Source organism: Myotis daubentonii, chromosome 5 (assembly GCF_963259705.1).
Source record: "Myotis daubentonii chromosome 5, mMyoDau2.1, whole genome shotgun sequence".
Taxonomy (NCBI): domain Eukaryota; kingdom Metazoa; phylum Chordata; class Mammalia; order Chiroptera; family Vespertilionidae; genus Myotis; species Myotis daubentonii.
Window position 1 is genome coordinate 29,613,475 of NC_081844.1, and position 16,105 is coordinate 29,629,579.

At 55.4% G+C, this 16,105-nt stretch overlaps 2 protein-coding genes and 1 non-coding gene across 6 annotated transcripts; 1 reads left to right on the top strand and 2 right to left on the bottom strand.

Moving 5' to 3' along the window:
* Positions 1-92: 92 nt before the first annotated feature.
* Positions 93-2,747, bottom strand: CRB3 (crumbs cell polarity complex component 3). Of its 2 annotated transcripts, XM_059696943.1 has the most exons (5): positions 2,588-2,747; positions 2,197-2,372; positions 1,366-1,433; positions 717-860; positions 93-390 (listed from the first exon to the last, which is right to left on the bottom strand). In XM_059696943.1, the coding sequence occupies exons 2-5, from the start codon at positions 2,276-2,278 to the stop codon at positions 319-321; spliced, it is 366 nt and encodes a 121-aa protein (XP_059552926.1). In that variant the 5' UTR covers positions 2,279-2,372; positions 2,588-2,747; the 3' UTR covers positions 93-318. The 2 variants fall into 2 exon arrangements, with proteins under 2 accessions (XP_059552926.1, XP_059552927.1); XM_059696944.1 differs by lacking the exon at positions 2,588-2,747 and having other exon boundaries at positions 2,103-2,218.
* A 1,025-nt stretch (positions 2,748-3,772) lies between these two features.
* On the top strand, positions 3,773-15,290 carry SLC25A23 (solute carrier family 25 member 23). Of its 3 annotated transcripts, XR_009452979.1 has the most exons (11): positions 3,788-5,473; positions 6,548-6,674; positions 7,246-7,333; positions 7,623-7,734; positions 9,042-9,200; positions 9,285-9,437; positions 9,635-9,742; positions 10,741-10,908; positions 11,865-12,015; positions 12,790-12,871; positions 12,998-13,135. XR_009452979.1 is itself a non-coding variant. In XM_059696941.1 (10 exons), the coding sequence occupies exons 1-10, from the start codon at positions 5,318-5,320 to the stop codon at positions 13,180-13,182; spliced, it is 1,407 nt and encodes a 468-aa protein (XP_059552924.1). In that variant the 5' UTR covers positions 3,791-5,317; the 3' UTR covers positions 13,183-15,290. The 3 variants fall into 3 exon arrangements, 2 of the variants coding, with proteins under 2 accessions (XP_059552925.1, XP_059552924.1); XM_059696941.1 differs by lacking the exon at positions 12,790-12,871 and having other exon boundaries at positions 3,791-5,473; positions 12,998-15,290; XM_059696942.1 differs by lacking the exons at positions 9,635-9,742; positions 12,790-12,871 and having other exon boundaries at positions 3,773-5,473; positions 12,998-15,290.
* LOC132236243 (U6 spliceosomal RNA) lies at positions 15,268-15,369 on the bottom strand. The gene has a single exon (XR_009453206.1). It is a non-coding gene; the product is annotated as a U6 spliceosomal RNA (small nuclear RNA).
* Between the last annotated feature and the right edge of the window lie 736 nt (positions 15,370-16,105).

Below are 16,105 nucleotides of genomic sequence, written 5' to 3' on the forward strand. Positions count from 1 at the left end.
CAGCCCCTAAGATCCTCAAAACCTTGCAATTCATCCTCCACGGCCTATGAGCCCTGCATTTACCTCCTCCATCTAGGCTAATTTCTGCCTCCACCAGTTCAAAAAAAGGTTTTATTATATCTCACTATCAATTTTACACATATATATATATATATATATAAAATGTCAGCATCCCCACCCTCCCTTGCCCTCAGGGGCAGAGTTTTGAAGCACCTTTTCCCCTTCTATTCTTAAGCTCAGGTTTTGAAGGCTCAGAGAGGGATCAGCCTTCCCCCAAGGTCACACAGCAAGGGAGGGAGATGAAGAGAGGAAGGGGACCTAGATGGGCAGGCACCCCTGCACTTTCTCCTTGGAGTCCTGGGGAACCTGGGCCTCGGTTGCGTGGGAGAACTGAAAGGAAAGGAGAGGGGGGTTGTCGGGCCTGTGTGGAGACGGTGCAGCAAGCAGAAAGGCGGGTCCCTAGCACCGGCACCCCCAATTGCAGGCAGAGTCATGCAGAGGCGACATGCTTCGCAGAGCCCGCCCGGCAGGTGCCCCATGGCCCCAAAGTCCAACTGAGCCATCATGGGCTCGTGTCTCGGTGGTGGATGCTGTGTGGGAGCAGGTGCTAGGCAGTCCTGGGTAGTGGTGGTGGTTGTGGCGGACCCCAGCGTTCAGATGAGCCGCTCCTCAGGAGGCAGCTTGAGGTTGGGGGGTGGTGGCGCTCGGGCACCCACCTGCTCCTCACTGCTGGGCCGGTAGGTGCCTTCCGTCTGGCGCTTCTCCCGCAGTTTCCGCACCAGCAGCACCAGCCCCACGGCCAGAAGCAGGGCAGCCAAGAGGGAGAAGACCACGATGATAGCAGTGGTGGCCTCCTTAGACTGCGAGACAGGGGACAGGTGTGACTTCCCTGAATCTGGGGATCCTGTCTGCCCCCACCTTAGAAGCATCCCGGGTTCCTAATCCCCCCACACACCCCTGCTCCTTTTGATGACCTGGTTCCTCCACCTGATCCCCATCTATCACATTTGGGGCTCCCAGTCCCCCACATCTGCCATGTCTGGGGTCCCCCTTCCAAGCACCCATCACATCTGGGTTCCTAGCTATTCCCCCCCTCCTCCCGAGAGGCCTATAGGGCTCCTGACCCACTGCATGTGCCACCATCTCTACTCCCTTCCTGAGGTTCTGGGTCTCCCCAGTCTGGGCCCCTGGCTCTCCCTAATTGTCATGTTGATATTCTGTTCTCTCACACTTGGGGTTCTCCAATGCCAACCCCCATCCTGGCCTGCCACCTCTGGGGATCTAGGCCCCTCCACCTGCTACTTGTGGATAGCATCCTAAATAGAATCCCTGCTGCCCTCATGCCATATATACCCCCCAACTCACCAGGGCCCCATTGAAGCTGGGGTATGGGGTGGTAGCAGTGCTATTCTCATATGCAGTGGGGTCCAATGCTGTGAGGAAGTGGTAGAGAGAATAAATGAAGCTCCATCTATCACTCCCATCCTGGCACATCTGCCCCCTTCCTTGGGGATTTCCCCTGCCCTCACGCCCCACCCCCACCCCCGTTAGAACTCTGCTCTTCTCGCTGTGGGTGCTCTGCATGTCGGAGCCAGGCCAGCTGTACTGCTACTCTGACCACCCTCAGCCCAGTGGAGCCCAGCAGTGAGGAATCCGCCCACAGTAGTTTGCAGTTAGCGCTGAGTTGGGGGCTATGACAAGATGGTGTCGAAGCTCAACTGTCCCCTCCTCTACCCTCCACCACCTACCTGGCCTTTTCTTGGCTCTGAAAGATCTGGACAGATCCTGCTTTTCCCTGGAGTATCTATTTGATTCCACCCCCACCCCCATCCCCACCCCCAGGCTCTTGAAACTGGAAGGACTGAATGGCTGGGTCCACCCATATGGCCAGCCTGGTGGTCATCCTGGACTCAGAGCCCCAGGCAAGGCAGGCCTCCTCCAGGCTCCCAGACAGCCCAAAACACCTCAACCACAGAGACTCAGATATGCAGGCCTCCTCTCCCTCCAGCTCTTAATTCCACCCCAATCAGGAACTCAGGAATTCTAGACCAACTGCGACCGTCCAAGGAAGGACTTAGGAATTCAAAATCCCCAGCCCTGACCTTGTAGACTGCTGCCCCCAAGGCACTCCATGCCCGCTCCCCAGTTCTTGACCTCTCGGTGTCCCGGGTCCCCAGCGCCCCTGCCGGTACCTACTTTGCCCCCAGACCCGGCCCCAGCGGGCCGGCAGCAGCGGCAGGCCGAGCGCCAGGAGCAGCCCCAGGCTGGGGCTCGCCATGGGCCTGGGGAGATAGGCTGGTGGCACCAGGGACAGGGCTTCTTGCGCGCCGCTCCTACCGCATCTCGGGCCAGAGGTACTTACGACTTGGCACCTGCGGGCGGGAGACGGAGAAAGGCCAGGGCGTGGGGGAGGAGGCTTGACCCAGGCGCAGGCCCAGGGAGGGGCGACCCGCGCCAGGGCACCCCGGAGTCCAGCCCCGCCCCGCCGCCAGAGGTCAGAGATTAAAAATTAACTCGGGAAGTGCATTCCTAGGCTCTGGAAAGGGAAGGGGGTAGGAGAGGGGGGCGGCGCGACCTGCCTCCCTACCTGGCCCGGGCGTCTTTGATCTCACTCAGGTTCCCGATCTGCTTCCCTCGCTCGATCCCTCCTTGCGTCCCTCGGTCGCTCGGCCGGACCACACCGGCTCCTCCCGCTCACGTGACCCGGAAAGTTTAGTCACTCACCTGGGAGGGGAGCGCACTTCCGGCTTGTGCACCTGAAAGAGATGAGGGGGCGGAGCCAGGCGGGAGGTGGGGCCGCGCCGCGTGCGCACCTGTAACGGGAACCCAATCCTGTAATGCGGAAAAGAAAGAGGAGCGGAAGCGCGGAAGTGCAAGAGGAATCTCCCACGTGGATTGCGGTGACGTCTGTAAGACCGCACAGGTGCGGAGACACACGAGGCATGGAGACACGGTGGTATGAGGCACTCCTGTTCGGGGCCGACCCAGATGGGGAGTCCCTCATGAAAAAACACCTGCGTGGTACACACCTGCATGGGAGCGAACCTGTAGAAAAGACATCGGCAAGGACAGGTAAGAAACACACCTGTGGGAGACATCTGCATTGAATCACACCCATTTGGCGTATAGCTGACCGGAAGCACACCTGTGTGGAAAACAGCTGTGTAGAACAGCTGTATTGTAACAAACACCTGGCTGAGGCGTTCTGGCGCACGGTTTTGAGGACGCGGCTGCATGGCTCACCTCTGGAATGAACACTTGGATAAGGAATTTCTGTGTGGAGATGTATTGGCAATACCGGTATGAGACACACCTGCACTTAAGTACACCTGTATGGGACTCAGTTATACGGAAACAGACCCATACGGGTGTATACTTAACACGAAAACACCCGTGCGGGTGGGGACGCTGTATAACGCATTCCTGGGCGGATTTCTGCTGAGAAGCACACCTGTGAGGTGAAGGAAGTACAGTGGGGCCTTGACTTACAAGTTTAATTCGTTCCGAGACCGAGCTCGTTAAGGAGCTCGTTAACTCAAATTACTCTATCAACTCAATGCAAAAAATCGGCCGAGAGACAGCTGGTATCTCAAAAAACTCGTTAGTCGGGACACTCGTAAGTCAAGGCCCCACTGTAGTCTTGTATGAGGAACATCTGCATAGAATTGAGCTCACATGAGAGAAAGACCTGAGAAGATCTGTATGAGGCACAGCCACATTGAAGCACCTGCGGGGGGGGGGCGGGGGGGGCAGCAGGACAGAGGTGTATGTGTATTGAGGCCCACCTGTCAGGATGTAGCTGAGAAAACACCTGTTTGGGGTATCTCCGTGAGAAACATCTGTAACCCCCAGGATGAAGGGCACCTGCAAGGACCACCTTTACGTAAAAGCATCTATAAGAGGCTTGTTGGTCTGAGGCGCACCTGTTGGGGCAGAAGCTGAGTGGAAACCAGTGCTTATGGCTGCGTCTTTCGATAAAGAACGACGTTAATAAGACGACCTCCTCTTGGGGACTCTAGGGTGAAGAGGGATGGTCACGGGCAAGTTAATCCCTTTTAGGGTATATAGAGTGATGGGTAAGGATCCCAGGTCTGGATAAATTCCTGCTGTGCCCTTACTGGGCACTGGACTGGGGAGAGCGCCATAGTCTCCTGTTTCCTCACCTGGGAAGTGGGAAGGCCAGTCCCACCTGCCTCATAGGGCTTGGCAGGGCGACCCGAGAGGTGAGTAAAAGGCCTGGCATGAGCAACGCTGTGTCGGTGTGAGCTGTTATGATTATCCGCTGTCTAGTGATCTGGGCGCCCCTCCCCCTAATGATAAATAGCGAAACTGCGCCCGAAACCAGTGGGAGGGACATTCGGCAGCTGCCGTGGGCACGGCTGGCTGGGGCGCCGCCTACTGTGCTCCGCCACCCGGTGTAGGTCCCCAGCCGCGCCTGGGACACTGAGACCCCCTCCCCCCGAGCCCCCACCCGAGGCTGGTCAGGAGAGCGCACTCGGCCCGGCGTCGGGGTGGGGCCGCGGCCCCGAAAGACTGCGGGGCGAGCCCGGGGAGGCGGAGCCCGAGGCTGCCCGGGGCGGGTGGGCAAGGCGGGCCCGGCGGGCAAGGCTCCCGCGGTTTGGCGAATAGGAAATGGACTTTGCAGCTGCGCCGCGCGTTGGTCTTCCGTTTCCCGGTCTGAGTGGGGCAGAGAAAGAAGGCGAGCGGGTGGCATGAAGGGACGAGAGGCAGCGCCGCGCCGAGCTCTCGGGTCTCTGTGGCCGAGGGGGGACGTGCAGTGAGCGGCGAGCAGACGGAGGGCCAGATGGCGTAGGGCTGGTTCTTGAGCATGGCTGGCGAAAACGAGACCTTGGTAGGAGAGGGAGGTCAGTGGGAAGAGGTGACGGAGCCCAGCCCCTGATGTCTCCCTACCGTGCCACCTTGGGCAGAAGGTAAACTGAGGCGCGCAGAGGCGGCACACCGGAAACAGAATTGAGATCGCGGATCTACCCGGCCCTTCTTCCCTCTTCCCGGAATGAACCCCGAGGCTGTGCCCTAGGCTGTGCCATTCCCGAGCATCCCCGACAACCCGCCCCACGCCCCCAGCTCCGCCCCGGCTCCTCCCCCAGAGGGTCGGGAAGGCGACGCAGGTTCTGACGCGGGCGGCGACGGCTAGCAGTCACTGCCTTCTGCCAGTGCCCGAGCCCGGCCGGCCGCGCGGAGGCTGCGGTAGCGGTGGCCGCGGAGCTGGCCCTGTGGGGCCCCGGGGGGGAGGGGGTGCCGCGAAGCCCCGGCTGAGGCCGCCGCTGCCGGGCCTCCCTCCCCCCCGGAGGGCGCCATGCGGGGGGGCCCGGGCGAAGCGGAGCGGCGGCAGCGCTGGGGTCGCCTCTTCGAGGAGCTGGACCGTAACAAGGACGGCCGCGTGGACGTGCAGGAGTTGCGCCAGGGGCTGGCCCGGCTGAGCGGGGGCGACCCGGACCGCGCCGCCCAACAGGTACCCCTGCCAGGCGAGCCGCGCTGGCGCCCCGCGGGCGCTGGGTAACCCGAGACCCTGAATGGAGCGCCGGGAGCCGCCGGGAACTGCCTGTGGCTGGACTCCAGCACCTGTGCCCAACCTGGGCGGCTCTGTTCCCTTCCCCTTGCCCACCCGTGTCTGGGCCTAACAAGTTCGCTCTAAACGGGGCTAGGGTGGCCCGGAGCCTGCGGTTCGGCTGGGGTCCCACCCTCGTCCCCCCGAGGCAGGGGATGTCTTCCTGAGAATAGAGCCTGGCCTGCTTTCCTGCCCACTGCCCCGTACACACTCTCGGGTCAACTCTGCCCAGCCCAAGACATACCCTGCTCCCACCCCCGCAGACACGCTCTCCCCTTCCCCCTCCTCTGGGCCACCACTGCCCTCCCCACCAGTTGCCCCAGCCTCTTTGTTTACATTCCTGCCCTTTCCCAGACCTGGCTCCCAGCCCCAGGCTGTCCCAGCCAGGGACCCGATCCTGTCCCAGGCCACCTCCTCCGGGAATGCACCTACCAAAGCATGAACTTGCCCCTGGGCCAATGCAGGTGTCCCCCACACCTGTAGCCCCAGATGCTACTGGGGTGGCTCTATAGCATCCTGACACCTCCAGTCCAACCTTCCAGCGGGAAAGCACAGGCCCTATAGCCGCTCAGCTTGGACCTGTCTTTGCCCCACATTGCCCAGAGCTGTCTCTAAGGGGAGCTGCTGAAACTGCCATAGGGCCAGATTTTTGTAAGACAGCTGGGAGGACAGGCTTTCAGAGACAAGAGCCCAGTGCTACCTCCCACCTCCCAACTCGGTAACCTTGAATGAGTTCCTTGACCTTGGAGAACCTCAGTTTGCTGTCTGGGAAAACTAGACAACCGCTATCCACCCCAGAGCCCTTCTGTGGCCTTGGACAGCTTGCTGACAAGCCAGCCGACGGAGGGAGGGGTGACTGCCCCTGTCCCTGTCCTCTAGGCACCAGGGGCCCTGGCTTCCTGGGACATACGCTGGCTATGCCCTCTCCAGATGGGGAGCAGCCTCCTGGAGCTCCCTTTGTCCCTTCCCCGCTGCCAGGGCCTCTCCCCAGAGGGTGGTGCTGACCCAGATGGCGGGCTGGACCTTGAAGAGTTTACCCAATACCTGCAGGAGCGGGAACAGCGCCTGCTGCTTCTTTTCCACAGTCTGGATCGGAATCAGGATGGTAAGGCCCAGGGATGGGGCTGTGGGAGCCGGGGAGACGCCAATGGGCATAGAACTGGTGATGCCAGGAGGAGGGGTAAGGCCCGCTTCTCCCTGATGACTCACAGGCTATTTTAGGAACCCTCCTCACCCCCAGCTAGGTAGGTGGTTTGGGGCCCAGCCAGCCCATCAAACCTTCTCTTCCCTGAGTGAGACCCCTATTATTTACCCTTAGATTTTTTAAAGGGACAAAGAGCCCCCCTATTGCTCCTGGATTTCCTATGGAACAGAGACCCTCCTCCTCCAAGGTATCTTCTAGGTCTCCAGTATCACCTCTTGATCCTCTATGGTGCAGGGAGCCCCATAATTACCCCGATGTTCACCTCTTCATTTATTCATGGATCAGAGGATCCCCCAACATTGCCCAGTCCCAATTCTCTGATCCCAGCGGGGCAGGGATTCTCTAACCCTGCCACAAACTTCACCCAGGTTTCTGGATCCCCGGTCTTGCTAAACCACTCCCATTTCAAACTGTCCTGCTCCGCGGCCCCAGGGCCCCCCACACACACACACTTCCCCACCTTGGTTCCCAGGTCACATCGATGTCTCTGAGATCCAGCAGAGTTTCCAAGCTCTGGGCATTTCTATCTCTCTGGAGCAGGCACAGAAAATTCTACACAGGTGAGTAGTTGGGGTCCAGAATCCCAGGTAACTCTGGCCCCTGGGATCCCTTGATTGCCTGGAGCCTCTGGGCCTTAGACCAAGTACCAGGGTGGTCGGAGCTGAGAAGTTGAGCTTTGGAGTCAAGTCCATCTTGGGCCAGTTGCTTCACTGCTTTGAGCCTCAGTTTCCCCCACTGTAAAATGGCCAGCTCTCCGTGCAGTCGAGCTTGGTCTACCTCCAAATCCAACCAGAGCCTCACTCCAGCCCACCCCCCAGCATCAGGCACTGATTCTATCCCACCCCCCAGCATGGACCGTGACGGCACTATGACTATCGACTGGCAGGAATGGCGTGACCACTTCCTGTTGCATTCATTGGAGAATATGGAAGACGTGCTCTACTTCTGGAAGCATTCCACGGTGAGGTGGGGGTGGCTTTCCTCCTCCCCTGGGGGCCTAGCTCAGGTCTCCCCAGGGTACGGAGGGGCTGGGTCAGGATGCTGTAAGCCAGCGGTTCTCAACCTGCGGGTTGAGACCCCTTTGGGGGTCAAACGACCCTTTCACAGGGGTCGCCTAAGACCATCAGAAAACACATATATAATTACATATTGTTTTTGTAATTAATCACTATGCTTTAATTATGTTCAATTTGTAACAATGAAAATACATTCTGCATATCAGATATTTACATTACGATTCATAACAGTAGCAAAATTACAGTTATGAAGTAGCAACGAAAATAATTTTATGGTTGGGGGGTCACCACCACATGAGGAGCTGTATTAAAGGGTCGAGGCATTAGGAAGGTTGAGAACCACTGATCTAGAAGCAGGAGCCACTGGGAGCAGCCAAGGAATGGGACTCGGCTCCTCTTTCCTTCCATCCAGAACTGGGGGGCTGAGGACCCATTTGAGGAGGTCTCTGCAACCTGATTGGAGCCCTTGAGACTTCCTGAGGGGCCTCTGGGAGCAGGCTGTGGGTACTGGGAGCACAGGGAGGGAAGAGCTCACCAAATAGGGCACCTGGCCTCCTACCCTCAACCCACGCAGCTCCCTTTCTGGTTTTTAAATGCCTCAATTAAGGATTCTGCTGCTGAAAAGACAAGAAGCCACTGCCTCCAGAGGTTCCAATGGGATCCACAGGAATTTGGGGGGGTGCTCTAGATTGCCATTTCCGGGGGAGGGGGAGTTCCTGAACAGTGTTTCTAGTAGGAACTGATGCATTTGGAGGGGATCCATTTGTGGGATATGGTGAGATCTTGGGAGGTGCAGAAATTCATGAGGGAATTCATGGAGGCTTGGTTGGGAAGTTTATAGGAGTACTCTAGAGGGATTATCTCTGTGGGAGAAATCCCTATGGGATTTGGTGAGACCTAGGAAGGGATCTGCGAGGCGCTTTATCTGAGAGGTCCCCTGTAGGATCTTGTGTGGCCCTGGAAGGTTCTTCTGGAATCCTTATGTGGGACACCCTTGAGTGGGATCCTTCAGAGTGATCTGATTGGCTCTGGAGGGATCTTTATGTGGGAAATCCTTCAATGGCATTTGGTCAAAGTCCCCAAGGAGGGATATTAGGATCTTACATAGGAGACAGATGCCTGACTTGGATGTTTTGGTGGGATCTGGTAGGGAATCTCCAAGATTCATTGATGGACTGTTTGGGTGTCTGAGGATTCTTGGAGACACCCCTGTTTAGAGCTGTGTTACATCTCTCCACCCCTGCATCCTCAGGTCCTGGACATTGGCGAGTGCCTGACTATCCCTGATGAGTTTTCAGAGCAGGAGAAGCTGACCGGCATGTGGTGGAAGCAGCTGGTGGCCGGTGCAGTGGCGGGCGCCGTGTCACGGACAGGCACAGCCCCTCTGGACCGCCTCAAGGTCTTCATGCAGGTAAGGGGCCCTGGAGAGACGCACCCTCTTCCTGAGACCTGGGCCCTGGGAGGGACTGCAAAGTCACCTTGTCTCTCTGCATAGGTCCATTCCTCCAAGACCAACCAGCTGAACATCCTTGGGGGCCTACGGAACATGATCCAAGAGGGGGGCGTGCACTCTCTATGGCGTGGCAACGGCATCAATGTGCTCAAGATTGCACCTGAGTCAGCTATCAAGTTCATGGCCTATGAGCAGGTGGGGGCAATTGTGGGGAGGCATGAGTTAGGATTCAGAGGATTGGCTTGGGGGCAGGGGATGTCTGCAGGTCCCCAGGAGTGCACATCTGTTCCCCTGCATGATGCCCATGACAGGAGGACAGTAAAGGGGCGGTCCAAGTGCATGGAAAGCTCACCCCCTGAGGTCCTGCCCACCGCTGTGTCTCCCACCCTCAGTTCAAGCGGGCCATTCGGGGACAGCAAGAGACACTGCATGTGCAGGAGCGCTTTGTGGCTGGATCCTTGGCTGGTGCTACAGCCCAAACCATCATTTACCCCATGGAGGTGAGAAGGGGGGGACCCTGACTGAGGCCCCATTGCAGGGTGGGGAGGCCTGCAATAGTCATTTCTCTTCGTGGTGTGATAAGCATTGGGATTATAACGTTGCCTCTCCCTGACTCAGACCGTAGCTCGTTATAGCAGTGCTGTTTCATGTCTAGCCTCTCTGGGAACTGCAATTTGAAATGTGACTTCTGGGGATGGTGGTGTTGGTTGTAACTGTTTAGACGGCCATTGTGGGAGAAGCCATTTATGGATACACCTCTTCTAAGGATGTTGGTTTCCAAAATGCTTGTTCCCAAGGGTATCATTTCTAGGTAAACCTGTTTTCAGAGAAATCATTGTAGGTTTTAGGTTGTGTAGTGCGTCAGGTAGGATTCTGAGTGATGGAAAACGCAAATCACTTAAGTGAAGTCTAGCGGTGAGCGGTTCAGTGCTGGCATGTGGCTTCAAAGTGTTAGAGACCCAGGCTCCTTCCCACTACCTTGTTCCACCACCTCCGCATGTAGCATCCACCTTGTGGACAAAAATGACTTCTTGTTCCAGTCATCATCACATCCACATTCCAGCCAAGAAGGAAGAATAGACAGAGAAAAGAACATCTCTCTGCCTTTAAGGATGCTTTTCGAAAGTTACACATACCTCTTCTCCTTCTGCTTCTGTTTCATTGGCTAGGGTTTAATCACATGGCCCTACGCCTAGGGAAACTGAGAAATGTAGTCTTTATTTCTAAAGGCTATGGACCATAATTTCCTGAAAATTATGGTTCCTTTTATTAAGGGAGAAGGGACCGTGATATTGGAAGACTGTTAGCCGTAGCTGCCACATGTAACCATTTTTAAGTATGGAGATTAGAGATACAAGAAGATTCTAAAGAAAGCGGTTTTTTAAATTCACTTATTCTCAGGGTATCTCCTTCCAGGAGTAGCTATTTATAGGCGTCTTCCTTCCTGGGTGTAGTGATTCCAGAGGCAACTTTCCAGGGATAACCGGGTTCTCCCCAGGTACTAAAGACACGGTTGACCCTTCGCCGGACGGGCCAGTACAAGGGGCTGTTGGACTGTGCATGGCGGATCATGGAGCGAGAAGGGCCCCGTGCCTTCTACCATGGCTACCTGCCCAACGTGCTGGGCATCATTCCCTACGCGGGCATCGATCTGGCCGTCTATGAGGTCTGTGGGCAGCCCGCCCCTCTCTCCTTTCTTCTTCCCTCTGGGATCTGCCCACGGGCCACCCATTCCTGTGGGGCTGACTCAGTTGAACTCCAGAACCAGGGGAGACAATCCTGGGAGAGAAGCACCATGGACCTGGGGACCCTGGGGAACCCTTTCAGGCATTAGATAGCCTCACTCTTTCACTTACCCCTGCAGTTCAGCCTTCCGGGGTCTCAGGACACATGATAGTCGGGACCCCATATTTGCTGGGCACTGGGCAGACTGCTGTATCAAACGAGAACAACACAACCCTTGCCCTCCTGGAAACCACTTCAGCAAACTAGGAAGCCAGTCAACCAGCAAATAAGTAATTTTAGATCCTGATGCACTCACAGGAGATAATAAAGCAGGCTGTGTAATCAAAAGTAGCAGTGGACAAAAGAGCAGGTCTGGGAATGTCTAAGGAGAGGGAGAGAAACATCGATGTGAGAGCAGAACATCAATTGGCTGCCTCCTGCATGTCCCCTACTGGGGATCAAGCCCACAGCCTGGGCATGTGCCCTGACTGGGAATCGAACTGGCAAACTTTCGGTGCACGAAACAACATCAACCAACTGAGTCACACTGGCCAGGGCTTCTCTGACTCCTATAAGGACTCTTGTGATGACATTGAACCAACCTGAATACTCTAGGATCATCTCCCATCTCAAGATCCTTAACTTAATCCCACTGCAAAATTCTTTTTGCCATGTAAGATTCCATATTCACATGATCCAGGGATTAGGGGGGCCATCATTCCATATACCATAGAGGGTAGAGGTGGGGACTGAGTGAGAAGGTGAAGGTAAAATGATTGTGCTGCATTTAGGGGTACAAAGTGCTGAACTAGCTGTCATGGGATATAGCGAGGTCTCTGAAGCCAAGGTCCTAGTGTCACCCACCTTCAACCCACCCTATTCCCCTCTTCACCCCAGACCCTGAAGAACCGGTGGCTCCAGCAATATAGCCATGACTCGGCTGACCCGGGCATCCTCGTGCTCCTGGCCTGTGGCACTATCTCCAGCACTTGTGGCCAGATAGCCAGTTACCCCCTGGCCCTGGTCCGGACCCGTATGCAGGCCCAAGGTGAGGCCTGGGTGGGAGGATGGGTGGGAAGGTCTCACAATTTGGGTCCCACCTCTACTTCCCCAGCTCTTCCTCCTGGGTAGGTAGAATCCCAGGCTGGAATACTCCTGGATTTGCATGGCCCAACCAATTCCCAACCTTTCTCTGGGCCTCAGTGTACCCATTTGTGACCATGGAATGGGAGCCCTTTGCCCTAACTAGGAGAGCGGATGCAACGAGTGGTGGAAGGGCCCTAGCAATCTTAGCTGGGAGGTCGCTTGGTAGACGTCAGCATATTTGGGCTGGTCATTCGAGATCTAATTTGCAAGGCTGGATTCATAAGGAAAGGTGAGGAACGGGTTAAGGAGGGGCAGGGCCAGGCTGGTTATCATCTTGTGTTTCTCTGTATTTTTCTTTCATGGGTTCTTTCCTTGATTTCCCCTACTATCCCTGAATCTATTTTGAGAATTTCCTAGGAAATGTTAGTGTTTGTGTCCCATGATTTTTGCTGAAGGATTATCAGGCCATAAGACAGATGTAGTTCACAGGCTGGAGAGGAAGAAAGATGCCGAATAAGCCATTCCACAGTTGATTATGGATTTAGGGTTGAATAAAGGGGAAAAGGAGCCTGACTTAGACTGGGGTGCCCAGGAGGGCTTCCATGAAGAACTGGCTTTAGAATGGAGGTTGCAAGGATGAGTTAGCTGGGAGAAGCGGGAGCAAATCATTCCAGGAAGAGGACACTACTGTGCCCCCTCCCACTACACACACTCATACCTACTCTGTTTTGAATAGTCCCCAAACTTGGGCCCTCCAGATTGAAGTGAAAAGGTGAACAGTCCATTCCAAGGCCAGTAGAAGTCCTGACTCTTGAGTGGTAGGTCCTGCTGTTAGTCTAACCTTCCTTTATCCTGCTGTAACTGCCACCTGGCCCAGCCCTGAGGGGTGGGAGGGGGAAGGGAGAGGAGGACCTTTGACCTGACCTGGCCCCTACCCCTCCCAGCCTCCATCGAGGGCGCCCCCCAGCTCTCCATGCTGGGTCTGTTCCGTCACATCCTGTCCCAGGAGGGCATACCAGGCCTCTACAGGGGCATCGCCCCCAACTTCATGAAGGTTATCCCAGCTGTGAGCATCTCCTATGTGGTCTACGAGAACATGAAGCAGGCTCTGGGGGTCACATCCAGGTGAGGGACCCGGCCTCACTAAGATTCCTCGCCTCAATCATGACGACCCCTACACCTCAGAGACTGATGGCCCAGCCAATGGATCCCACTCAAACCACAGGATCCCTATACTTCATCTACTGGGTCCTGCATCCCACATCCCACCTACTGGGTTCCATATTTCCCTGACTCCCTTCCCCTCACCCCCGTCCCACACACACTGGGTCCTAGACCTCCATGTCTTAACCACTGGATCCCCCACAACGCATCTAATGAATCTTGAAACCCTAACTGCAGGAGCACATATCCCTATATCTAAGCACCCAGACCCCAGCTCCCTCAGGCACCAGATCCAGTGTCTTCCTACAGCACTAGATCCCAGATCCCCAGCCCCACTGGCAGATCCCAGACCTCCACGCTCCAATCCCTGGATTCCCAAGCTTGGCCACTGGATCCTGAATATTAAGAAACCTCAGCCACCAGCTCCTGGCCATGTGATGCCCAGATCCTGGGGCCCCCACTACTGGATCCTAGATCCCCTCATCCCAGCCAGTGGATTCCTGAGTTCCTTTACCTCACTGGGTCCCAGATCCCTCTGCTTTGACTGCCAGATCCCTACATTTAAACCACTACGTCCTCAGCCCCCAGCCCACCAGATTCCAGATCCACAAGCCCTGAGACACCGGCTCCTGGCTCCTAAAACCAGTCACAAGAGCCCAGAGGCAGAGCCATGAGTCCTGGCAACTGTAGCTGTTGGCTCTCTAATCCCTTCACGCAGGCCCTGGATACTGAAATTCCACCCACAGGAAACAGACCCTGACACTCCCAGGCACTGGATCCCACCTCCTTAGCCCCTGGATTCTGACCTGAATCCTCTCAGACACTGGCTCAGATCCCACATCTAGATCCCGGTAGGCTAATCACAGCAAAATGGCTCCATATGGCCCCTCACCCAGACACACATGAGAGCCCAGAGACCTTCCCCACCACAACATGGACCTGGGAGCCTGTGAGAGCCCCACGTCCTGGCCTCCTGGCTCCAGAAAACCCATGGGACTTGTTCAATGTCCTGATATGGCTCGATGCCCCTCTCACGCCTTGCACAGACACTGGATCCCCCCACTTCCCCAGCATGGCCATATCTCTGGGCCCTATGAGGACAATGCTCCCTCCAATGCTCCCCCCAACCCTCTGCAGTGTCTTCCACTCCCCACCTTATGAGCTGATAACTCCCAGAGCCTGGGTCCTTTGGAGGGTCCCGCTGCTCTTTCTTGGGGGCCGGCAGTGAGGCAATCTGAGGTGGGGGACACATTAAGGGGACCTCCCCCCAGCCTCAGCACTACCAGCCTCTCCTCGGGCTTCAGAGGTGGAAGCCAAGAGCAGGTTTGTCTACACAGACCATCCTTCGGATCATGCAAAATGAACCAAACCCCCAGAACTCATTCCAGGTCTACTTTCCTATGGAGAGGAGCAGACATTCCCTCACCCCACCCCCAGCCCCCAACTAACCCAAGCCCCAACACCCCCATATACATTCTGCACTTTATGGTTGGATTCTTAATTGGGGGTCCCCTTCCTCCACTCCTCCCCAAGTCCTTGGAGAACCCCATTAAAGGACTGCAGAAGAGGAACCACTGTTTGTGACGGGTAAAGGACCTCCCCAAGACTTCCACCTCTCCCCACCTTTGCCATGCCCCACATCCCTGCCTGTATGTGTTATTTCAAAGCAAAAGAACAAAAGGAATACATTTCTAAGCTCTTTTCATTGTGGTTTTTACCGAAAGGGGCGGGTGGAGGTGGGACACCCTCAAACTACCCACAGGAAAAGGACATGGACCATCTTCCATCACTCACAGCTGGAGGAGACCAAGAAATGACTCTGCTGAGCCTCAGCTTCCACATCTGTGAAGTGGGGCAAGGAGAAGTCCATCTGCAGGAGCCCTTCTAATTGTTTTCGTATTGTTCCTAATTACACAAGTGTATTCGTTTCCCAGGGCTGTCATAACAAGTTACCACAAATGGGGCTTAAAACAACACATTTTTTGATGGATATATTTGTATTGTGGTAAAATACACATAACATAAAATTTACCATTTTAATCATTTTTAAAAAAATATAGACTGCCTCATGAGTCTGTGTGTCATCCTTGTGCTGGGGCCATGCTAATCTCTATCATTCCAGTTTTAGCACCCGTGCTGCTAAAGCGAGCACACCATTTTAATCATGTTTAGGTGTACAGTTCAGTGGTATTAAATACATTCACATTGTTGTGCAACCATCCCCACCATCCGTCCCCGGAACTTTCTTACCTTCCCAAATTGACACTCTGTCCCCATCACACACTAACTCCCCTTCCCCCAGCCCCTGGCTCCCACCATCTACTTCCTATCTCTGAATCTGACTCTAGGGACTTCCTGTGAGTGGAATCACACAGTATGTGTCCTTTTTGTCGGGTTATTTCACTGAGCATAATGTCCTCAGAATTTATCTATGTTGCAGTATGTGTCAGAATTTACTTCCTTTTGACGGCTGAGTAATATTCCATTGTCTGGATGGTCCATTCACCCATCAGTAGACACTTGGATTTTTCCCCACCTTTTGGCTATCATGAATAAAAACAACAGAGATTTGGGGTCACGGGGGATGGGGAAAGGGGAGCATCTGTAATACTTTCAACAATAAAGACATTTTAAAAAACACGTACAAAAGCAGAACTTTATTCTCTCGCAGTTGTAGAGGGTAGAAGTCAGAAATCGAGGTGTTGGCATGCTTACGCGCCCTCTGAAGACTTCAGGGGAGGATCCTTCTTGGCCTCTTCCAGCTTCTGGTGGCTGCCAGCAAACCTTGGTGTTCCTTGGCTTGTAGACCCATCATTCCACTTTCTCCCTGTCTTTACATGTCCAAACTCTCCTGTGTGGACCGTGATAGTCACCCTCCAAGATGTCCC

Coding starts and splice junctions, on each gene's coding strand:
- CRB3 (XM_059696943.1), bottom strand. CDS start 2,278: ATGGCGAGCCCCAGCCTGGGGCTGCTCCTGGCGCTCGGCCTGCCGCTG. Junction 861..1,365: donor CCAGCTTCAATGGGGCCCTG/GTGAGTTGGGGG, acceptor CCTGTCTCGCAG/TCTAAGGAGGCCACCACTGC. Junction 391..716: donor GGCCCAGCAGTGAGGAGCAG/GTGGGTGCCCGA, acceptor CTTTCCTTTCAG/TTCTCCCACGCAACCGAGGC.
- SLC25A23 (XM_059696941.1), top strand. CDS start 5,318: ATGCGGGGGGGCCCGGGCGAAGCGGAGCGGCGGCAGCGCTGGGGTCGC. Junction 7,334..7,622: donor GCACAGAAAATTCTACACAG/GTGAGTAGTTGG, acceptor CCCACCCCCCAG/CATGGACCGTGACGGCACTA. Junction 9,201..9,284: donor GCCTCAAGGTCTTCATGCAG/GTAAGGGGCCCT, acceptor CTCTCTGCATAG/GTCCATTCCTCCAAGACCAA.